Genomic DNA, 25646 nt, shown 5'->3' with positions numbered 1-25646 from the left:
TCCTCTCCTCAGGGACCTCTGTACTTTTGTGTTCCTCTCATTTCTAGAAACCTCTGAGCCTGCCTTGCCTTGCCTCAATCCCCCCTCGCTCCGCTCTGCTCCCCCTGGGAGAAACGATCACAGACTGGGAGAAGAGAGTATCTGACTGACTGATTGACTGACCTACAGAAACACAATCAGTCACACACAAACACACACCAAACACAGCCAGTCACACACATACACACACACGTGCACATACACACACAGAGTAAGTGCCACTCTGCCACTCATTAGTGAGGCATGTCTAGAACCAACAGTCCCACCATGGGGAGACAAGGTGCCTGCTGCTTCAGAGCCTCCATTCCCTGGCTCTGTTTGCGTCCCAAATGGAACCCTATTCCCTATGGACCCTAGTCAAAAGTTGTGCACTATATAGGGAATAGGGTTCCATTTGGGTCTGGCTAGACCCCCCTCCTCTCATCATGTCTCTCTCACTCTCCTGCTCTTTAAATGGAGAAGTGGAGAGGAGCCCACCTCTCTGCCCAGCTCTCCCCCCACCACCTTCCTCTCTGTTCTGACCTCCACCGATAACCAATCAACACTTCTTCTTCTTCTTCTTCTTCTTCTTCTTCTTCCTCATCTTCATCTTCATCTTCATCATCATCCTACTCCTCCTCTTCCTGCTCCACTTCTTCATTCAGAGAGCAGAAGAGAGCAGGACAGAGCAGGAGAGAGCAGGACAGAGCAGGACAGAGCAGCAGAGACTGACAAGACAATGCTAATTAGCATTTTTCACCACCCAGGAACATTCAATGGTCTTTGATTTCTGAAGTGAAACTGCCAGAGATGATAATAAGGTTGTCTGTTTGAGGAGAACTACGTAAACCCTTAAGATGTACCCCCTACAATACGCCCCCCCCCCCAACACACACACCCTCACACACACACACACACCCTCAGCAGAGTTCACTTGGAATGATAGTTGGCTCTAGAGCTGGGTTCTGGCTGGATGGTTATAGGTTCTATAGTGGAGCTGGGTTCTGGCTGGATGGTTATAGGTTCTATAGTGGAGCTGGGTTCTGGCTGGATGGTTATAGGTTATATAGTGGAGCTGGGTTCTGGCTGGATGGTTATAGGTTCTATAATGGAGCTGGGCTCTGGCTGGATGGTTATAGGTTATATCGTGGAGCTGGGTTCTGGCTGGATGGTTATAGGTTCTATAGTGGAGCTGGGTTCTGGCTGGATGGCTAGAGGTTCTATAGTTGAGCTGGGATCTGGCTGGATGGTTATAGGTTCTATAGTGGAGCTGGGCTCTGGCTGGATGGTTATAGGTTCTATAATGGAGCTGGGTTCTGGCTGGATGGTTATAGGTTCTATAGTGGAGCTGGGTTCTGGCTGGATGGTTATAGATTATATAGTGGAGCTGGGTTCTGGCTGGATGGTTATAGGTTATATAATGGAGCTGGGCTCTGGCTGGATGGTTATAGGTTCTATAGTGGAGCTGGGTTCTGGCTGGATGGTTACAGGTTCTATAGTGGAGCTGGGTTCTGGCTGGATGGTTATAGGTTATATAGTGGAGCTGGGTTCTGTCTGGATGGTTATAGGTTCTATAGTGGAGCTGGGCTCTGGCTGGATGGTTATAGGTTCTATAGTGGAGCTGGGTTCTGGCTGGATGGTTATAGGTTCTATAGTGGAGCTGGGTTCTGGCTGGATGGTTTTAGGTTATATAGTGGAGCTGGGCTCTGGCTGGATGGTTATAGGTTCTATAGTGGAGCTGGGCTCTGGCTGGATGGTTATAGGTTCTATAGTGGAGCTGGTTTCTGGCTGGATGGTTATAGGTTCTATAATGGAGCTGGGTTCTGGCTGGATGGTTATAGGTTCTATAGTGGAGCTGGGTTCTGGCTGGATGGTTATAGGTTCTATAGTGGAGCTGGTTTCTGGCTGGATGGTTATAGATTCTATAGTGGAGCTGGGTTCTGGCTGGATGGTTATAGGTTCTATAATGGAGCTGGGCTCTGGCTGGATGGTTATAGATTCTATAGTGGAGCTGGGTTCTGGCTGGATGGTTATATGTTCTATAATGGAGCTGGGCTCTGGCTGGATGGTTATAGGTTCTATAGTGAAGCTGGGTTCTGGCTGGATGATTATAGGTTCTATAGTGGAGCTGGGTTCTGGCTGGATGATAGGTTATATCGTGGAGCTGGGTCCTGGCTGGATGGTTATAGGTTCTATAGTGGAGCTGGGTTCTGGCTGGATGGTTATAGGTTCTATAGTGGAGCTGGGTTCTGTCTGGATGGTTATAGGTTCTATAGTGGAGCTGGGTTCTGGCTGGATGGTTATAGGTTCTATAGTGGAGCTGGGTTCTGGCTGGATGGTTACAGGTTCTATAGTGGTGCTGGGTTCTGGCTGGATGGTTATAGGTTATATAGTGGAGCTGGGTTCTGGCTGGATGGTTATAGGTTCTATAGTGGAGCTGGGTTCTGGCTGGATGGTTATAGGTTATATAGTGGAGCTGGGCTCTGGCTGGATGGTTATAGGTTCTATAGTGGAGCTGGGATCTGGCTGGATGGTTATAGGTTCTATAGTGGAGCTGGGCTCTGGCTGGATGGTTATAGGTTCTATAGTGGAGCTGGGCTCTGGCTGGATGGTTATAGGTTCTATAGTAGAGCTTGGTTCTGGCTGGATGGCTATAGGTTCTATAGTGGAGCTGGGATCTGGCTGGATGGTTATAGGTTCTATAGTGGAGCTGGGCTCTGGCTGGATGGTTATAGGTTCTATAATGAAGCTGGGTTCTGGCTGGATGGTTATAGGTTCTATAGTGGAGCTGGGTTCTGGCTGGATGATTATAGATTATATAGTGGAGCTGGGATCTGGCTGGATGGTTATAGGTTCCATAATGGAGCTGGGCTCTGGCTGGATGGTTATAGGTTCTATAGTGGAGCTGGGTTCTGTCTGGATGGTTACAGGTTCTATAGTGGAGCTGGGTTCTGGCTGGATGGTTATAGGTTATATAGTGGAGCTGGGTTCTGTCTGGATGGTTATAGGTTCTATAGTGGAGCTGGGCTCTGGCTGGATGGTTATAGGTTCTATAGTGGAGCTGGGCTCTGGCTGGATGGTTACAGGTTCTATAGTGGAGCTGGGTTCTGGCTGGATGGTTATAGGTTATATAGTGGAGCTGGGTTCTGGCTGGATGGTTATAGGTTCTATAATGGAGCTGGGCTCTGGCTGGATGGTTATAGGTTCTATAGTGGAGTTGGGTTCTGGCTGGATGGTTATAGGTTCTATAGTGGAGCTGGGTTCTGGCTGGATGATAGGTTATATCGTGGAGCTGGGTTCTGGCTGGATGGTTATAGGTTCTATAGTGGAGCTGGGTTCTGGCTGGATGGCTAGAGGTTCTATAGTTGAGCTGGGATCTGGCTGGATGGTTATAGGTTCTATAGTGGAGCTGGGCTCTGGCTGGATGGTTATAGGTTCTATAATGGAGCTGGGTTCTGGCTGGATGGTTATAGGTTCTATAGTGAAGCTGGGTTCTGGCTGGATGGTTATAGATTATATAGTGGAGCTGGGTTCTGGCTGGATGGTTATAGGTTATATAATGGAGCTGGGCTCTGGCTGGATGGTTATAGGTTCTATAGTGGAGCTGGGTTCTGGCTGGATGGTTACAGGTTCTATAGTGGTGCTGGGTTCTGGCTGGATGGTTATAGGTTATATAGTGGAGCTGGGTTCTGTCTGGATGGTTATAGGTTCTATAGTGGAGCTGGGCTCTGGCTGGATGGTTATAGGTTCTATAGTGGAGCTGGGTTCTGGCTGGATGGTTATAGGTTCTATAGTGGAGCTGGGTTCTGGCTGGATGGTTTTAGGTTATATACTGGAGCTGGGCTCTGGCTGGATGGTTATAGGTTCTATAGTGGAGCTGGGCTCTGGCTGGATGGTTATAGGTTCTATAGTGGAGCTGGTTTCTGGCTGGATGGTTATAGGTTCTATAATGGAGCTGGGTTCTGGCTGGATGGTTATAGGTTCTATAGTGGAGCTGGGTTCTGGCTGGATGGTTATAGGTTCTATAGTGGAGCTGGTTTCTGGCTGGATGGTTATAGATTCTATAGTGGAGCTGGGTTCTGGCTGGATGGTTATAGGTTCTATAATGGAGCTGGGCTCTGGCTGGATGGTTATAGGTTCTATAGTGAAGCTGGGTTCTGGCTGGATGATTATAGGTTCTATAGTGGAGCTGGGTTCTGGCTGGATGATAGGTTATATCGTGGGAGCTGGGTCCTGGCTGGATGGTTATAGGTTCTATAGTGGAGCTGGGTTCTGGCTGGATGGTTATAGGTTCTATAGTGGAGCTGGGTTCTGTCTGGATGGTTATAGGTTCTATAGTGGAGCTGGGTTCTGGCTGGATGGTTATAGGTTCTATAGTGGAGCTGGGTTCTGGCTGGATGGTTACAGGTTCTATAGTGGTGCTGGGTTCTGGCTGGATGGTTATAGGTTATATAGTGGAGCTGGGTTCTGGCTGGATGGTTATAGGTTCTATAGTGGAGCTGGGTTCTGGCTGGATGGTTATAGGTTATATAGTGGAGCTGGGCTCTGGCTGGATGGTTATAGGTTCTATAGTGGAGCTGGGATCTGGCTGGATGGTTATAGGTTCTATAGTGGAGCTGGGCTCTGGCTGGATGGTTATAGGTTCTATAGTGGAGCTGGGCTCTGGCTGGATGGTTATAGGTTCTATAGTAGAGCTTGGTTCTGGCTGGATGGCTATAGGTTCTATAGTGGAGCTGGGATCTGGCTGGATGGTTATAGGTTCTATAGTGGAGCTGGGCTCTGGCTGGATGGTTATAGGTTCTATAATGGAGCTGGGTTCTGGCTGGATGGTTATAGGTTCTATAGTGGAGCTGGGTTCTGGCTGGATGATGATAGATTATATAGTGGAGCTGGGATCTGGATGGATGGTTATAGGTTCTATAATGGAGCTGGGCTCTGGCTGGATGGTTATAGGTTCTATAGTGGAGCTGGGTTCTGGCTGGATGGTTACAGGTTCTATAGTGGAGCTGGGTTCTGGCTGGATGGTTATAGGTTATATAGTGGAGCTGGGTTCTGTCTGGATGGTTATAGGTTCTATAGTGGAGCTGGGCTCTGGCTGGATGGTTATAGGTTCTATAGTGGAGCTGGGTTCTGGCTGGATGGTTATAGGTTCTATAGTGGAGCTGGGTTCTGGCTGGATGGTTTTAGGTTATATAGTGGAGCTGGGTTCTGGCTCGATGGTTATAGGTTCTATAGTGGAGCTGGGCTCTGGCTGGATGGTTATAGGTTCTATAGTGGAGCTGGTTTCTGGCTGGATGGTTATAGGTTCTATAATGGAGCTGGGTTCTGGCTGGATGGTTATAGGTTCTATAGTGGAGCTGGGTTCTGGCTGGATGGTTATAGGTTCTTTAGTGGAGCTGGTTTCTGGCTGGATGGTTATAGATTCTATAGTGGAGCTGGGTTCTGGCTGGATGGTTATAGGTTATATAATGGAGCTGGGCTCTGGCTGGATGGTTATAGGTTCTAAAGTGGAGCTGGGTTCTGGCTGGATGATTACAGGTTCTATAGTGGAGCTGGGTTCTGGCTGGATGATAGGTTATATCGTGGAGCTGGGTTCTGGCTGGATGGTTATAGGTTTTATAGTGGAGCTGGGTTCTGGCTGGATGGTTATAGGTTCTATAGTGGAGCTGGGTTCTGTCTGGATGGTTATAGGTTCTATAGTGGAGCTGGGTTCTGGCTGGATGGTTATAGGTTCTATAGTGGAGCTGGGTTCTGGCTGGATGGTTACAGGTTCTATAGTGGAGCTGGGTTCTGGCTGGATGGTTATAGGTTATATAGTGGAGCTGGGTTCTGGCTGGATGGTTATAGGTTCTATAGTGGAGCTGGGTTCTGGCTGGATGGTTATAGGTTATATAGTGGAGCTGGGCTCTGGCTGGATGGTTATAGGTTCTATAGTGGAGCTGGGTTCTGGCTGGATGGTTATAGGTTCTATAGTGGAGCTGGGCTCTGGCTGGATGGTTATAGGTTCTATAATGGAGCTGGGTTCTGGCTGGATGGTTATAGGTTCTATAGTGGAGCTGGGTTCTGGCTGGATGATTATAGATTATATAGTGGAGCTGGGTTCTGGCTGGATGGTTATAGGTTCTATAATGGAGCTGGGCTCTGGCTGGATGGTTATAGGTTCTATAGTGGAGCTGGGTTCTGGCTGGATGGTTATAGGTTCTATAGTGGAGCTGGGTTCTGGCTGGATGATAGGTTATATAGTGGAGCTGGGTTCTGGCTGGATGGTTATAGGTTATATAGTGGAGCTGGGTTCTGGCTGGATGGTTATAGGTTATATAGTGGAACTGGGTTCTGGCTGGATGGTTATAGGTTATATAGTGGAGCTGGGTTCTGGCTGGATGGTTATAGGTTATATAGTGGAGCTGGGTTCTGGCTGGATGGTTATAGGTTCTATAATGGAGCTGGGCTCTGGCTGGATGGTTATAGGTTCTATAGTGGAGCTGGGTTCTGGCTGGATCGTTACAGGTTCTATAGTGGAGCTGGGTTCTGGCTGGATGGTATAGGTTATATAGTGGAGCTGGGTTCTGTCTGGATGGTTATAGGTTCTATAGTGGAGCTGGGCTCTGGCTGGATGGTTATAGGTTCTATAGTGGAGCTGGGTTCTGGCTGGATGGTTATAGGTTCTATAGTGGAGCTGGGTTCTGGCTGGATGGTTATAGGTTATATAGTGGAGCTGGGCTCTGGCTGGATGGTTATAGGTTCTATAGTGGAGCTGGGCTCTGGCTGGATGGTTATAGGTTCTATAGTGGAGCTGGTTTCTGGCTGGATGGTTATAGGTTCTATAATGGAGCTGGGTTCTGGCTGGATGGTTATAGGTTCTATAGTGGAGCTGGGTTCTGGCTGGATGGTTATAGGTTATATAGTGGAGCTGGGTTCTGGCTGGATGGTTATAGATTCTATAGTGGAGCTGGGTTCTGGCTGGATGGTTATAGGTTCTATAATGGAGCTGGGCTCTAGCTGGATGGTTATAGGTTCTATAGTGGAGCTGGGTTCTGGCTGGATGATTATAGGTTCTATAGTGGAGCTGGTATTCTGGCTGGATGATAGGTTATATAGTGGAGCTGGGTTCTGGCTGGATGGTTATAGGTTCTATAGTGGAGCTGGGTTCTGGCTGGATGGTTATAGGTTCTATAGTGGAGCTGGGTTCTGTCTGGATGGTTATAGGTTCTATAGTGGAGCTGGGTTCTGGCTGGATGGTTATAGGTTATATAGTGGAGCTGGGTTCTGGCTGGATGGTTACAGGTTCTATAGTGGAGCTGGGTTCTGGCTGGATGGTTATAGGTTATATAGTGGAGCTGGGTTCTGTCTGGATGGTTATAGGTTCTATAGTGGAGCTGGGTTCTGGCTGGATGGTTATAGGTTATATAGTGGAGCTGGGCTCTGGCTGGATAGTTATAGGTTCTATAGTGGAGCTGGGATCTGGCTGGATGGTTATAGGTTCTATAGTGGAGCTGGGCTCTGGCTGGATGGTTATAGGTTCTAAAGTGGAGCTGGGCTCTGGCTGGATGGTTATAGGTTCTATAGTGGAGCTGGGTTCTGGCTGGATGGCTATAGGTTCTATAGTGGAGCTGGGATCTGGCTGGATGGTTATAGGTTCTATAGTGGAGCTGGGCTCTGGCTGGATGGTTATAGGTTCTATAGTGGAGCTGGGTTCTGGCTGGATGGTTATAGGTTCTATAGTGGAGCTGGGTTCTGGCTGGATGGTTATAGGTTATATAGTGGAGCTGGGCTCTGGCTGGATGGTTATAGGTTCTATAGTGGAGCTGGGATCTGGCTGGATGGTTATAGGTTCTATAGTGGAGCTGGGCTCTGGCTGGATGGTTATAGGTTCTATAGTGGAGCTGGGCTCTGGCTGCATGGTTATAGGTTCTATAGTAGAGCTGGGTTCTGGCTGGATGGCTATAGGTTCTATAGTGGAGCTGGGATCTGGCTGGATGGTTATAGGTTCTATAGTGGAGCTGGGCTCTGGCTGGATGGTTATAGGTTCTATAATGGAGCTGGGTTCTGGCTGGATGGTTATAGGTTCTATAGTGGAGCTGGGTTCTGGCTGGATGGTTATAGATTATATAGTGGAGCTGGGTTCTGGCTGGATGGTTATAGGTTCTATAATGGAGCTGGGCTCTGGCTGGATGGTTATAGGTTCTATAGTGGAGCTGGGTTCTGGCTGGATGGTTATAGGTTCTATAGTGGAGCTGGGTTCTGGCTGGATTATAGGTTATATAGTGGAGCTGGGTTCTGGCTGGATGGTTATAGGTTATATAGTGGAGCTGGGTTCTGGCTGGATGGTTATAGGTTCTATAGTGGAGCTGGGTTCTGGCTGGATGGTTATAGGTTATATAGTGGAGCTGGGTTCTGGCTGGATGGTTATAGGTTATATAGTGGAGCTGGGTTCTGGCTGGATGGTTATAGGTTCTATAGTGGAGCTGGGTTCTGGCTGGATGGTTATAGGTTCTATAGTGGAGCTGGGTTCTTGCTGGATGATAGGTTCTATAGTGGAGCTGGGTTCTGGCTGGATGGCTATAGGTTCTATAGTGGAGCTGGGAACTGGCTGCATGGTTATAGGTTCTATAGTGGAGCTGGGCTCTGGCTGGTTGGTTATAGGTTATATAGTGGAGCTGGGCTCTGGCTGGATGGTTATAGGTTCTATGGTGGAGCTGGGCTCTGGCTGGATGGTTATAGGTTCTATACACACACACACACACACTCTTACAGATAAGAATGCATAGGAGTCCTTTATAGCTCAATAGCAACCTGTTCACAGACAAACAGGTCCCAAGGATTACCGGTATGTTCTTTGTAACACACCCACACACACACACACACACACACACACACACACACACACACACTCCAGCACTCGGAGCTTTGAGATTGTAAGATGCAGAATGCATTGCCAAGTACACTCCATGGTGCATGAATTAACTGCCAAGCCAAGGCCAGGTTTTCTAAGGCTACATGGTTGTGTGTTGAACTCAATGGGTTATCAGTTTCCTGCACCTGCTTCAAATTCATTGATGTTTTAAAAACAGTCCTTCGATTGGAATCTTGAATTAATAACTATGGTAAGTAGGGGTTAGCAAATTAAAGGGTGAATTTTGCTCTGAACAATATCAAATACACATTAAGGTGGAATACAGATATGGTATGTGCAACTCCACGGTAACGGAATTACGCTTTGACTCAGATTTTTCACTTTAACATGTATGCCAAACAAAAATCATTGATTTCACTTTGACAAACCATACAATTCTATGCAAAATGACTACTTTGAACAATTTACACAGAACATTTTCACACCAACATTTTTGGGGGAAGAACTGTGCAGATAGTTTGGTAACAGTTTCTGAATGTGACTACGTTTTCCAAAAGCTCTGTTAAATATCTGCTCCCAATTAAGATTCAAAGATGTCTGCAGAAAGAATGGGGTGTCAACTACGTGTATGAGTCTGAATGTTGTTATTGAACTACAGTAGGTGAAGTGGATTTACATCCAGTGACGGAATTATGGTAATGGATTGACATCATGGGTCCCTGATCTGTACTACACAGAAATGCATCATTATGGATATGAAAGTCATTCTCTTCATGGTGATGTATCCTGAATAGGTACAAAAAGGTAGAATATACTATATCCTTATTTTGCATATTTGGATATTATTCTACACACTGGCTATTATTGTAATGAGCTCCGCCCCCAAACAAGACCGCATTTGGTTGGTCCGGACCAGACCGAATATGAACCAATCATAGACGTCTATGTTTCACAAGTTTGGACATCACAGTACAGCACAGTAGAGCTCAGTACAGTACAGAGGGGTTGGCCAGACTGTTTTCACAGTATTGCTTTGACCACCAGATGACAGAAAGATTTTTAAAAAAGTTATCAGCTGAACATAACAGTATGCCAGTGGAAGGGAGGACAGTAGCAGGAGACCCTATGAGCTGAACATAACAGTATGCCAGTGGAAGGGAGGACAGTAGCAGGTGACCCAACTGTTGTTTGCTACTGCTATGATTTCCCATTGTAGCCAATTCAATTTAAGTTATTCCTTTACATGTTTTCCAGTAATTCCGTTACTGATTTGGGAACAGAATTACACGTTTTAATCACTTAATAATTCCTAAACAAATGTGATATCAGTAAAAACACTATGACTAATGATACTCTAGGTCTAACTTTACTTGTTACTTCTGTCAACTTTCATTATCCTCCCTCTTCATGAGGTTGAGGAATTAGAAAATATCTTAAAGATATGTGGGGTTTTGGTAACGGAATTACAAGACACAAGGCAAAGTTTCTTAAACTTACAGAAGGCAAATAATTTCTCCTAAACTAAATATAAGTGTTGTTATTAGTTGGCAGGGGTCTTTACTTCAATATTATTGTGTTTTTATGTATTTCTAATACCTTTTAATACTTTTTCTGGTTGATGTTGTCTAAGACCCCTTCTGTTTGACCAGAAATTAAAACCTTTGCTTACTCCTAATTTTTAGGATGGAACATGGTTGAAAAATGTACAGTACCAGTCAAATGTTTGAACACACCTACTAATTCCAGAGTTTTTTGTTATTTTTACTATTTTCTACATTGTAGAATAATAGTGAAGACATCAAAACGATTGAATAACACATATGGAATCATGTAGTAACCAAAAAAGTGATAAACAAATCAAAATATATTTTAGATTCTTCAAAGTAGCCACCCTTTGCCTTTATGACAGCTTTGCACACTATTGGCATTCTCTCAACCAGCATCATGAGATAGTCACCTGGAATGCATTTTAATTAACAGGTGTGCCTTGTTAAAAGTTAATTTGTGAAATGTCTTTCCTTCTTAATACGTTTGAGCCAATCAGTTGTGTTGTGGCAAGGTAGGTGTGGTATACAGAAGATAGCCCTATTTGGTAAAAGACCAAGTCCATATTATGGCAGGAACAGCTCAAATAAGCAAAGAGAAATGACAGTCCATCATTACTTTAAGACATGAAGGTCAGTCAATCCGGAAAATTTCAAGAACTTTGAAAGTTTCTTCAAGTGCAGTGGCAAAAACCATCAAGCGCTATGATGAAACTGGCTCTCATGAGGACTGCCACAGGAAAGGAAGACCCAGAGTTACCTCTGCTGCAGAGGATAAGTTAATTAGCGTTAACTGCACCTCAGATTGCAGCCCAAATGCTTCACAGACTTCAAGTAACAGACACATCTCAACATCAACTGTTCAGAGGAGATTGCGTGAATCAGGCCTTCATGGTCAAATTGCTGCAAAGAAACCACTACTAACGGACACCAATTAGAAGAAACCTGCTTGGGCCGAAACACGAGCAATGGACATTAGACCGGTGGAAATCTGTCTTTTGGTCTGATGAGTCCAAATCTGAGGTTTTTGGTTCCAACAGCTGTGTCTTTGTGAGACGCAGAGTAGGTGAACGGATGATCTCTGCATATGTGGTTCCCACCGTGAAGCATGGAGGAGGAGGTATGATGGTATTTTGCTGGTGACACTGCCTGTGATTTATTTAGAATTCAAGGCACACTTAACCAGCATGGCTACCACAGCATTCTGCAGCGATATGCCATCCCATCTGGTTTGCGCTTAGTGGGACTATCATTTGTTTTTAAACAGGACAATGACCCAAAACACACCTCCAGGCTGTGTAAGGGCTATTTGACCAAGGAGAGTGATGGAGTGCTGTATCAGATGACCAGGCCTCCACAATCACCCGACCTCAACCCAACTGAGATGGTTTGGGAAAAGTTGGACCGCAGAGTGAAGGAAAAGCAGCCAACAAGTGCTCAGCATATGTGGGAACTCCTTCAAGACTGTTGGAAAAGCATTCCTCATTAAGCTGGTTGAGGGAATGCCAAGAGTGTGCAAAGCTGTCATCAAGGCAAAGGGTGGCTACTTTGAAGAATCTAAAATCTAAAATATATTTTGATTTGTTTAACACTTTTTTTGGTTACTACATGATTCCATATGTGTTTTTTCATAGTTTTGATGTCTTCACTATTATTCTACATTGTAGAAAATAGTAGAAATAAAGAAAAACCCTTGTATGAGTAGGTGTGTCCAAACTTTTGACTGGTACTGTATATATGCCTTAATTTCTAAACAATATAGCTCGTAGCTTTCATTTGACATCCAATTTGACATGTTCCTATGAACTTCACATGTTGGTGCTCATGGGTCCTTTTAGATGGAAATGCCCATTTGAATCATATGTCCTTCCACCTATTCAGCCTCAATCTCTCCTAGCCTCAAGCCTCTCCTCTCTCCAACAATATTTCATTTTTCTAGCCTTTTTCTTTCCTAGTATGTCTTACTTGGTAGCAAGAGTACTGAATACTGATACATTTAAATGAATCAATAAGAGTACTGAATACTGATACCTTGAAATGAATCAATAAGTGAGATCCATAATTATTGGTGATTACTGCACAAATCGTTTACATTAAAATCACATATTATTTTTCTACAGTAGGCTATTACTTGGTAGAAGGCATAGGCTATTGAATAGCCTATAGATACATTTGAATAAATCGATAACTTAGATCCATACTTATCCCATTATTTATACATTAAGGTGTTTTATATGCAGAAACGTAACCTAATAGAAACGTGCGAAATTATCTACCCCACTTTGAACCGTTTTCCCCAGTCTTCCATTAAATATCCATTGAATGGGCACCTACAATTCACTTTACATCTTTTCTCAATGGGAAAGGAAATGCAATTCAATTCCGCAGAACATAAGAGAGTGATTTGGCTGGAAAACAGTACTTTGAACTTGTGTGGGAGGGTTGTAGGAGTAGGCCAACAGTAACTACCGCACAATAATTATACTGAAATTCGGTATTTTCTGTGATCTCTCAAGCTGTATGAAGTTAGAAAACAGCTAGGGGAGAGTGCCTACTCCAGCCCCGAAAATTAAAGCGCACTGTCTATCTAGAATGTTACAATTGAAGAATGGTCTAGCATTATGTATAAGGCAGCTGACCAGTTCCCGATAATCTAAATGAAGTGGCACGAGCTCATCTCATCAGGCTCTGCTCTAACCATGGAGATTCAGAAAACAGTTGACAGTTCACTTATGTCGCCTCTTTTGGTGAGGCTACAACAGTATTAAAAAGTAACATTTGTGTGACTTTGAAGTCCTTACCTTGTGCTGCTGCGTGGTGGAAACACATCGCTGACATCAGAATCCAACAGGAGAGCCACTTCAGTCCCGCCGTACCCCCGATCATCGTCCCTGTCCGCATCCCCGGTATCCCCGCCAAGCCAGGAGAGCGGGGGGGCAGTCTTGGTAAAATGTTGCTTGGCAGCCACACACAGCCTCTCGTGAGAGCGAGCGAGTCGGTCCTGCCTCCTAGTCCAACGACTCCTACTAGTCCTGTGTGAAAGTAATCTATCGCCTACCTACCGCTCACGGATGTGAATGAGGAAACGCGAAGGGAGAGGAGAGCTAGTCCGTGAGCGAGGAGAGCGTGGGGCAGCTGGCGTGCCTTGTGTTGCATGTAGTTGTATAGAACTGAAGCCCCGTGGATAAGTCCCGCATGAGCTTGCTAGGCGGAGTCAATTGAACCACTGTTTAATTCCAAATCTATGGAAGGTGTCTGAACATTGAAATCAAATCACTGCACTGAAAATTAGGAATTACAGTTATAAGCCTACATCGGAATAGGGTGGAAGTTAAAAACAATCATCCGATGACCCGGTTATCACCATAATAGAGCACCTACATTAGGCTCTAAAGTGTTTGACAAATTATCAAAAACAATTATTAAATAATTCCATGACTGAATATCCTTGCGCTATTTATGCTACCCCAAATAGCATTACACAATCTCCAAAAACATGGCCAAGGTGCTGAGGAACAAAAAAATATAAGGCATTTTATTTTCAACCTGAATATCAAGTGAACGCCTATGTGTTTCGCGTAGGCTACGTGCGTTTTCCTCAGTATTTAAACGGTTAATTTTGAATTAATTTGATAGAAATCTGAAAACATTATAATAATGGGAAGAGCTCATAACCTACTAAAATAAGGTGCATCCTCTTCACGTCTTCCAAGATGGATTGAACTCGATGAAGACGCACAGTGAATTGATCAACTCTGTCAAGTCAAGTGGCTTTAGAGAAGAATAACCGCCACAATTTTCATCCAAGGCCGTTCTAGGCCTACATATTTTTTGGGTGTAGGCTGCGCTGCCTACGTCCAATGGTTTAACATGATGATTGTCCACTAGTCACTCCACTTCATACAAGTTGTGTCCAAATTATGAGGTCCTCTCTGTGCGTTCAGTGCGCACAGTACCGCAAGCTATGGAAGATGCAGTGCATTGTCGAATAGTGCCACCATGCGACACGAAACGGCACGGCATCTATTGGTGAGAGTTGATTCATTGGTGGAACCAACAGTAGCATTTTCTGAAGCTTGAAGCAAAATGAAAACATGCTGTTGTAACGCGCCATTTAGAGGGTTCGGAGAGTGGAACATCAGCTATAGAAAATTCAAGACTTGGATAGAAACAGCAACCACATTAAAAAATACTATAGTATACTATGGTATAAATGCTGTAGTATTCACTGTAGTGTTTTTGCAGACTTTTGCAGGCTTTCTGCTTGAGGAAACCTACTGGACAAAATCCTTCTCTCGCCATCTCTCTCCGTCTCTCTCTGTCTCTCTCCGTCTCTCTCCGTCTCTCTCCATCTCTCTCCATACTATCCTTCTCCATCTCTCTCTCCATCTCTCTCCGTCTCTCTCCATCTCTATCCATCTCTCTCCATCTCTCTCCATACTATCCTTCTCCATCTCTCCCTCCATCTCCCTCCATCTCTCTCCATCTCTCTCCATCTCTCTCCTTCTCTCTCCATCTCTCTCCATCTCTCTCCATACTATCCTTCTCTATCTCTCTCTCCATCTCCCTCCATCTCCCTCCATCTCCCTCCATCTCTCTCCATCTCTCTCCATCTCTCGCCATCTCTCTCCATACTATCCTTCTCCATCTCCCTCTCCATCTCCCTCCATCTCCCTCCATCTCTCTCCATCTCACTCCATCTCTCTCCAGCTCTCTCCTTCTCTCGCCATCTCTCTCCATCTCTCTCCATCTCTCTCCATACTATCCTTCTCCACCTCTCTCTATCTCCCTCCATCTCTCTCCATCTCTCTCCATCTCCCTCCATCTCTCTCCATCTCCCTCCATCTCTCGCCATCTCTCTCCATCTCTCTCCATCTCTCTCCATACTATCCTTCTCCATCTCTCTCTTCATCTCCCTCCATCTCTCTCCATCTCTCTCCATCTCTCTCCTTCTCTCTCCATCTCTCTCCATCTCTCTCCGTCTCTCTCCATCTCTCTCCTTCTCTCTCCATCTCTCTCCATCTCTCTCCGTCTCTCTCCATCTCTCTCCTTCTCTCTCCATCTCTCTCCATACTATCCTTCTCCATCTCTCTCCATCTCCCTCCATCTCTCTCCATCTCTCTCCATCTCTCTCCATCTCCCTCCATCTCTCTCCATCTCGCTCCATACTATCCTTCTCCATCTCTCTCTTCATCTCCCTCCATCTCTCTCCATCTCTCGCCATCTCTCTCCATCTCTCTCCATACTATCCTTCTCCATCTTTCTCTTCATCTCCCTCCATCTCTCTCCATCTCTCTCCATCTCTCTCCTTCTCTCTCCGTCTCTCTCCATCTCTCTCCTTCTCTCTCCATCTCTCTCCATCTCTCCATCTCTCTCCGTCTCTCTCCTTCTCTCTCCATCTCTCTCCATACTATCCTTCTCCATCTCTCTCCATCTCCCTCCATCTCTCTCCATCTCTCCATCTCCCTCCATCTCTCGTCATCTCTCTCCATCTCTCTCCATACTATCCTTCTCCATCTCTCTCTTCATCTCCCTCCATCTCTCTCCATCTCTCGCCATCTCTCTACATCTCTCTCCATACTATCCTTCTCCATCTTTCTCTTCATCTCCCTCCATCTCTCTCCATCTCTCTCCATCTCTCTCCTTCTCTCTCCGTCTCTCTCCATCTCTCTCCGTCTCCCTCCATCTCTCTCCATCTCTCCATCTCTCTCCGTCTCTCTCCATCTCTCTCCTTCTCTCTCCATACTATCCTTCTCCATCTCTCTCTTCATCTTCCTCCATTTCTCTCCTTCTCTCTCCATCTCTCTCCATCTCTCTCCATCTCTCCCCATCTCTCTCCATCTCTCTCCTTCTCTCTCCATCTCTCTCCTTCTCTCTCCATCTCTTTCCATCCTTTCCTCCTCTCTCTCACCTCTCTCCATATCTCTCTCCATCTCTTTCCATCCTTTCCTCCTCTCTCTCTCATCTCTCTCCATTTCCCTCCCCATCTCTCTCCAAGTGTCCATCCTCTCTCCGTCCTCTTTTCCGTCCTCTGTCCCATCCTCTCTCTCACCAGCTAGTTGCTTACTAGAAGACGCATACACAGTTTATGCATCTGAGATGCCCCCCTCCTCAACCCTCCACACACACACACACACACATACATACACACACACACACACACACACACACACACACCGCGAGGCCCCCTCCTGATAATGCTGTGCTGAATATGAGGCTGTCAGGCCGGCAGATTGCTCTCCAGTCTCATTCACATGCAGTGGACAATCACTGCTATCTTGGTGCTCTCCTACAGTGTGTGTGTGTGTGTGTGTGTGTGTGTGTGTGTGTGTGTGTGTGTGTGTGTGTGTGTGTGTGTGTAGTGTGTGTGTGTGTGTGTGTGCGCTGAGTCGAGCAGGCAGATCCACATTAGCAGACTGCTGGGAACAGGACTCAGGCATCGGCAGGTACACGTTCTACCACACACACACACACACACACACACACACAGCAACCACATGAAAAAATACTATAGTATACTATGGTATAAATGCTATAGTATTCACTGTAGTGTTTTTGCAGACTTTTGCAGGCTTTCTGCTTGAGGAAACCTACTGGACAAAATCCTTCTCTCGCCATCTCTCTCCGTCTCTCTCTGTCTCTCTCCGTCTCTCTCCGTCTCTCTCCGTCTCTCTCCATCTCTCTCTCCATCTCTCTCCGTCTCTCTCCATCTCTCTCCATCTCTCTCCATCTCTATCCTTCTCCATCTCTCTCTCCATCTCTCTCCATCTCTCTCCATCTCTCTCCTTCTCTCTCCATCTCTCTCCATACTATCCTTCTCCATCTCTCTCTCCATCTCTCTCCATCTCTCTCCATCTCTCTCCATCTCTCGCCATCTCTCTCCATACTATCCTTCTCCATCTCTCTCTCCATCTCCCTCCATCTCCCTGCATCTCTCTCCATCTCACTCCATCTCTCTCCGTCTCTCTCCATCTCTCTCCTTCTCTCTCCATCTCTCTCCATCTCTCCATCTCTCTCCGTCTCTCTCCGTCTCTCTCCTTCTCTCTCCATCTCTCTCCATACTATCCTTCTCCATCTCTCTCCATCTCCCTCCATCTCTCTCCATCTCTCTCCATCTCCCTCCATCTCTCTCCATCTCTCTCCATCTCCCTCCATCTCTCGCCATCTCTCTCCATCTCTCTCCATACTATCCTTCTCCATCTCTCTCTTCATCTCCCTCCATCTCTCTCCATCTCTCGCCATCTCTCTCCATCTCTCTCCATACTATCCTTCTCCATCTTTCTCTTCATCTCCCTCCATCTCTCTCCATCTCTCTCCATCTCTCTCCTTCTCTCTCCGTCTCTCTCCATCTCTCTCCGTCTCTCTCCATCTCTCTCCATCTCTCCATCTCTCTCCATCTCTCTCCATACTATCCTTCTCCATCTCTCTCCATCTCTCTCCTTCTCTCTCCATCTCTCTCCATCTCTCTCCTTCTCTCTCCATACTATCCTTCTCCATCTCTCTCTTCATCTTCCTCCATCTCTCTCCTTCTCTCTCCATCTCTCTCCATCTCTCCCCATCTCTCTCCATCTCTCTCCATCTCTCTCCTTCTCTCTCCACATGCTGACAACACATGGGACTATTTCTTACTGACTCTAACCAAGAACATGGGTTTATGTTGTACTGTACCTTTCTCATATAGAACATGATAGATAGATAGATAGATAGATAGATAGATAGATAGATAGATTGATTGATTGATTGATTGATTGATAAACTGTGAACGCGACCAATAAAGTTGGATTTATTTTATTTGTATATCTAAGTCATAGATTCCCTTTAATGTCATTGTCCCTCAGCGGGTAGAAATCACACCAAGTGGCTGACAGCAGATAGCTCACACACAAACACACACACGCACGCACACACACACACACGCACTCACACACTCACTCACACCCACACGCACACCTACACTCACACACACACCACAATGAAAACTAATCATCATGTACGGCAGTGAAATGGGCCATGCTGTTCTATAACCAATCCACTCCATCAGACTACCACTTTTGGTCAAACGTAGTGCACTACATAGGGAATAGGGTGCCATTTGGGATGCAGCCTTGATTTGAAATGTCTTTTAGGTCAAACTGAGTCCGTCTTTATACCAGAGCTGGGTTTAAATAGTGTTTGTTTTCTTTCAAATTCTTTAGCTGTGCTTGATTGAAATTGCCTGGCGCAAAGGAACCAGTGGAATGGTTCCAAAAGTACTGCCAACCCCTCCCATCTGGCACTCCAGGCAGGCTCCATAAAAATCTCACAGTATTTGAAAGAAATCAAATGCTATTTGAACCCAGGTCTGCTTCATGCATAGTAGCCCCTTCTCTGTACACTGAAGTTTAGGGACACTAAGTAGCCTAAGTAACGACAAAATGGTTTCTGCTATTCATTAGGCATCTGTGGTATAAACAGCTGAATTAGCCTGGCCATATCTTCCCTTTAATCACGTAAACAACCACAAACAATTTATTTATTAAATGTCCTCCTGGCTCTGGGCACATGGTTTCTGTTGTACTCTGTGGCTAGTGACCAGGCTGCTTCTGTGGTACTGTGTGTGTGTGTGTGTGTGTGTGTGTGTGAGAGAGCGTGTGTGTGCTTGTGTGTGACTTGTGTGTGACTTGTGTGTGTGCTTTGGTATTGTGGTGTCTGCTGATGTTATGAGGACAGATGTTGTTGTTGTTACATTTCCTGCTAAAAGCCAGTGGATGATGCACTCTCCTCTTCAGCTAAATGTGAACACACACTCTCTCTGACCTCATTCTGACAGACATGATGATGTCTCCTGAAGCCAGAGATAAACAATAAGTCTCAGATTTCTCTTCCCGGGTAACAGATCATCACACACACACACACACACACAGTCCTATACTGGAGACACTTGTAAAGCCCAGTAGCAAATTGAAACATGAAGAATACGACCGAACGACCCAACGTTATAAAACACCTTCAGTCCCCTTAGAGAGAACTACACATCACCCAGGATGCATCCCAAATGGCACCCTGATCCCTATATAGTGCACTACTTTTGACTATATAGGGAATAGGGTGCCATGTGGGACTCATACTGCATCATTTATCCCCACGAGTCACCGTTGTCGAGGTATAATATTGTTCAAATGAAGATTCAGCCTATTAGACTTCACCATAGCAACTGACTGAGGAGGTGTAAAATGTGTTTACAAAAAGTAGAAACTCTTGTGAGCAACATAGATCATCTGGGATTTAGGTTGTCTATTAATAGTATCATGAATAAATCAGTCATCTAGATCCTGTGTGTGTTCCAAATGACCCCCTATTCCCTATAGTGTACAACAGGACCCTGGTCAAAAGTGGTGCACTATATAGGGAATGAGTGCATTTGAGAGGCAGACCACATCTGTAAAGTTGAGATTGTGTTTATACAGAAAGGGAAAATAGCAAAAATGAACTTAATTAACACAAAGTAAATATGAAGTTAACACTTGATGAATGTCAGAGAGTAGCAGCACACACACACACACACACACACACACACAGATCAAACATGATGAGGGATGACAAATAACAGGAAGTAATATTACATCTCTTTGGTACTATTTTCACAAGTATGTGGTGAATTTTTAAAACTCCAAACTGGAAAATGGACATTTGAATGTAGTATGCTACAGTACTGTAAATTACAGTACAATACACTGTTTTCATATTAGGCAATACATTTTTACTACCCATACACTACCCATACAAATTGACTGGACATCAAATTTACATAATTTCTATCCCATGTGTGGTCAAAGGTGTGATCACTGAAGACATCTTTGAGAATGTAATCAAACGAAAGAACTGACAGAAACAATGTTTAGCAGGCGCTAGTTAGCATCAAGCCTGTCTTGAGCATTTAGAAATAGGTTCACATCAACATCACAGTGAATATCCTCATTGTTCATGCACCTGGGGAACAAACTTTTGGCATGGTCAATCCAAGCCTGACATACTGTAGGTCTGGGTTGAAATCATTGCATGCCTCATCCATGGCCTGAAGGAGGGTGGTACGCTCATGGGGATGGCGATCATACATCTTCTACCTGTATTGTAATCGTGTATTGTATTTTACAGTATTATATTGTAATGGTGTATTGTATTTTACAGTATTGTATTGTACTTATGCACTGTAGTGGTCCTGTACGTGGCTCAGTTCATAAGAGCATGGCACTAGCAACACCAGAGCTGGGGTCACAGACCAACATGTGTGGACTGTTATCACTTTGGATAAAAGTGTCTGCTAAGTAAATGGCATATATTATGGTATTATAGTACTGTATTATAGTACTGTATTGGCCAATGCAATTTCAGTAAAACAGTGTGAACACAACAAAGGTACTATCTAGAACCTAGAAGGGTTATTCGGTTGTCCCCATAGGAGAACCCTTTGAAGAACCCTTTTGGTTGCAGGTACAACCCTTTTGGGTTCAATGTAGAACCCTACCTGGAACCAAAAGTGGGGTTCTCCTATGGGGACAGCCGAAGAACCCTTTTGGAACCTTTTCTAAGAATGTAGAGTTTTGAAACAACTGCCTTTTTGATGATCTGTTTTGAGTTTTGTACTAAGTTGTGAAAATTGCACCAAAGCGATTAGATTCCCTTATCTAAACAAATAACAACATTTTGCAGAAAAATAATATGAGTTGCCTTTTCGTTATTAGTATATCCAACCGATCTCATCTGTTCTGAGACGGTTACAACTGTGATATGCATTATTCCTGTAATAATACACAGTATATAATATTAGAATAATGTATACATTATATTATATTAGAATAAGGATATACATGATATCACATTAGAATAATGTATACGTGATATGCATTATTACACTCAAAACAATGCTGGGTTGTTTGGTTGATCCAACTGCTGGGTTGCAGGCGTTGGGTCACTTAGTTGGGATGTTTTCTTTAAAAAGAGCAAGGTTGGGTTGTTTATTCTGGGTTATTGATATATGACGCAACGGGTCAGATCAGAAGACTGGAGGCATAGTTTAGAGGGGCGTGGCTTTCAGATAGTTGTTTTTAGCCACCCGTGAGAATAAATGTCATTCCTGTTTATCTGTTCTGTTGTATAGTTATCACATGTTAAGGTTGAACATTGACAATTTTGTTGTTTCAATGTTGCTAAAAGCCTATGAAATCCCAAAGTTGGGAAAGATACCACCTTATTATAGTATGTCATAAATAATCTTAATATTGTGTAAAATGCAAAACTGTTTAAGGAAAAATTACATGTGCAGTATGTAAACATGATGACATTTACTCTCACGGTGGCCAATAAGATCTATCTGAAAGCCGCCACACCCCTAATAAGCCATGCCTCTTGAAAATAACCTAAGGATTACATTTAAAAAAAAACAGCTGCTAGGTCAACCCAGCATTAAAGTAAAAAACACTCAACTGATGGTTAAATTAACCCATGTTGGGTAATCTCAACAACCCAACACGCATTCACTCAACCCAACTGGCTGGGTCAAAACAACCCAGCGTTTGTTCTGTCCAATATTTAACCAGCACTGTGTTACCAAAGAACCCAAATTGGATTGTTTTTAAGCCAGCATTTCTTAGAGTTTACTGCATCACCCAGAGATATAATTATCGGCACAGTCAATAACATTAGCTTGACATTAGCATAATTCATCTTTTATCCTATTATTGTGATGTAAATAAGATTAAACAGGCAATCCTCCACTGCATAAACTGTGCCTGAGGAAAGCCTGATATAGGCAAGGGATGCTCCCATACTTCTGATGCCAAAAGCGATTAATTAATGAAGCAGGTCTTTAAGCAGAGATATTGTCCTACAGTAGTTCCCCTACCTGAGAGATGCAGCAGAGTTGCTATGGTAATGGAGTCAGGTTCTGTTCTTGTAGCAGGTTAATTGTTTTTGTCTCTTTCTCATTCCCTGTACTCACATTCATGTATAAACACACACAAACGGGCTGGATTCACACACACACACACACACACACACACACACACACACACACACACACACACACACACACAGATCCATTTTTATATTACAAGTGTTGACTGATGAAAGATCAACACACGTTTTGTCCCAATAGTATGCTAGCTACAATGGTATCTTCAACCTAGCCTAGCTTGCTCTGCAGTGCAAGCTAGCGTGACATGCTATAAAGTCAGAGAAACAAGTTGAGGAAAAAGCAACTAAACAAAACATGTTTTATTATCACCTGAAACAATATAATTATCCTGTCTTGAATGAAAAGGTCATATTTTGCAATCTCCCAAAATAATGTGATCTCTGACGAGAGACAGGCTCTCCTCTGTTTTGCATTACAAACACTACACTTGTCCGTTCAGTAGCGGGGCAAGACTCTGTGAAGATGACGTACGGCGTAATGAAATACGTCACAATGTAGACAGGGCAGAAGAATATCATGATCCCATCAATGTACTATACATCTGCTCTTTCCTGTTCTCGAAGATGGATGATGTTTACATCCTCAGAGAGTCCTTTGCCGTAACCAGAATGGTTTCCATCAGGGCACAGTGGTAACTAGAATGGTTTCCATCTAGGCACAGTGGTAACTAGAATGGTTTCCATCAGGGCACAGTGGTGATTTCCATCAGGGCACAGTGGTAACTAGAATGGTTTCCATCAGGGCACAGTGGTAATTAGAATGGTTTCCATCAAAGGGCACAGTGGTAACTAGGATGGTTTCCATCAGGGCACAGTGGTAATTAGAATGGTTTCCATCAGGGCACAGTGGTGCTTGACTATTTTCCTGACGTTGGTTGTCTGATTGCTGTGTGCTGTTAGTTCCCACCAGCCTCTTCCCTCTGCTCTCCACTCATTCTTCCCTGCTCTCCCCCCGTTATTCCCTGCTCTCCCCCGTTCTTCCCTGCTCTCCCCCCGTTCTTCCCTGCTCTCCCCCGTTCTTCCCTGCTCTCCCACTATTCTTCCCTGCTCTCCCCCCGTTCTTCCCTGCTCTCCCCCGTTCTTCCCTGCTCTCCCCCGTTCTTCCCTGCTCTCCCCCGTTCTTCCCTGCTCTCCCACTATTCTTCCCTGCTCTCCCCCGTTCTTCCCTGCTCTCCCCCGTTCTTCCCTGCTCTCCAATAGTTTTTTCCTGTCTCTCCTCTCCTCTCCTCTCCTCTCCTCTCCTCTCCTCTCCTCTCCTCTCCTCTCCTCTCCTCTCCTCTCCTCTTCTCTTCTCTTCTCTCCTCTCCTCTTCTCTCCTCTCATCTCCCCTGCTCTCAACAGCCACTGCATGCGACCTGCTCCAGACTGATTGGATGATTTTGTGAAGTTCCCCAGACCTCTGGTCTGTGTTTGTGTGTGCGTGTGCATGCGTCAGAGGAAAGCTGTGACGAGAAGAGTGGTAGTACTTCATTTCTCTTCTCTCTCCCTCTTTCTCTCTCTCTCTACTTTCTCTCTCTATCTCTCTATTCTCATTACAGGTGGTAGCAGCAAGCAAGTCCCCCTCCCTCATAGAAAATAAATGCATCAAAATCTCTATGAGTTTACTAGATTTATTGAAGAGTTTGTATGCACAGACAGCTAGCCACCCGGGGAAAAGCATGGAGATATTAACAGAGAAATATCCCAAATAGAAAGCCTCAACAATTCTAGACACTAAGAGTACTATATGCTGGCTCCTGTACATATCCCAATTTCATCAAGCAGAAAATCACAAACTCTTCCCCTGAGGCGATGAATTAACTATGTATCCTATCATTAATCAGAATAATTATCCCCCACAAGGGAATCTCCTCCTTATAACAAGGGCACAGACATTTTATAAACTCGTAAAAATTGGAAAACAGCTAAACAATGTTACCGTCTAGAATACTGATGTCAATAACCAGGAGGTCATCTAAAGAGGTTATGATAAGGTTTTCTCTATCAGAGGGTGGACTTGTGTGTGCGTGTGCGTGCGTGTCCATGTGCGTGTTTAAATGTATGGGTGTGTGTGTGTGTGTGTGTGTGTGTGTGTGTGGCCTCCTCATATGATATATTATATTCATGGACAGCCTTATCTCTACCAAGAAGAGGACACTTTTCCCCAAAAAATATATTCATGTTTTTCTGATTAGTTGCACTTTAGATGTTGAATTACACCAAGCATGTGTCCCTAATAGTACCCCTTTCCCTATGTAGTGCACTACTTTTGACCAGAGCCCTGGTCAAAAGTAATGCACTACAAAGGGAACATTTGGTATAGAAGCCTATTCTCCTCCAACCTCCATTCATCCAGGTCTGTTATGTTAGTTTCAGACACTGTCACGGATGCCGCCGAGGCTGCTCCTCCTCCTTGCTCGGGCAGGCTTCGGCATTCGTCGTCCCCGGAGTACTAGCTACTACCGCTTGATGTTTTCGATGGTTGTTTTGTTCTGTCTAGTTGTTGCACCTGTTTCGTATTCTGTATTGATTATGTCACCTATAAGTTCCCCTGTGTTATGTTTGCATGTTGTGTGTTATTGTCCGCTTGTCGTATGCGTACTGGTTCGGAACCTTGGCATCTATTGTTGGTTTTACGCACCCCGCGTATTTTGTTCGCCTCCAGTGTTTCGAGGCCGTTTATTTTTGTATATTATTGAGTTGTTCAGTAAAGTCGTCTTGACTTATCCTCTGTGTCCTGCAATTGACTTCACCACCGCATCCACATCAGCATACCCTGACAGACACAGAACAAAGCTTGTCTCAACACCAGCAACACATGGTGATAAACATGGATCATAACTCTATGGTTAGTCTAGTGATGGTGATAAACATGGATCATAACTCTATGGTTAGTCTAGTGATGGTGATAAACATGGATCATAACTATATGGTTAGTCTAGTGATGGTGATAAACATGGATCATAACTCTATGGTTAGTCAGGTGATGGTAATAAACACGGTTTAATAATCAGCTGGATCATAACTCTATGGTTAGTCTATTGATGGTGATAAACATGGTTTAGTAATCAGCTGGATCTTAACTCTATGGTTAGTATAGAGATGGTGAAAAACATTGTTTAGTCAGCTGGATCATGACTCTATGGTTAATCTAGTGATGATGGTGATAAACATGGTTAAATAATCAGCTGGATCATAACTCTATGGTTAGTCTAGTGATGGTAATAAACATGGTTTAATAATCAGCTGGATCATAACTCTATGGTTAGTCTGGTTATGGTGATCAACATGATAATAAT

At 44.5% G+C, this 25646-nt stretch overlaps 1 protein-coding gene across 1 annotated transcript in view; it reads right to left on the bottom strand.

Moving 5' to 3' along the window:
* The window catches only part of LOC121555373 (protein sidekick-2-like), a 327039-nt gene extending 313517 nt beyond the window's left edge, over positions 1-13522 (bottom strand). Inside the window, exon 1 of the mRNA XM_041869204.2 lies at positions 13218-13522. Within this exon, the coding sequence (XP_041725138.2) occupies positions 13218-13317 (100 nt within the window). The 5' untranslated portion in view covers positions 13318-13522. The remainder of the gene's footprint in view (positions 1-13217) is intronic.
* Between the last annotated feature and the right edge of the window lie 12124 nt (positions 13523-25646).

This window comes from Coregonus clupeaformis, chromosome 7, assembly GCF_020615455.1.
Source record: "Coregonus clupeaformis isolate EN_2021a chromosome 7, ASM2061545v1, whole genome shotgun sequence".
NCBI classification, from domain to species: Eukaryota; Metazoa; Chordata; class Actinopteri; order Salmoniformes; family Salmonidae; genus Coregonus; species Coregonus clupeaformis.
This window is presented reverse-complemented; position numbering and strand designations above follow the sequence as displayed.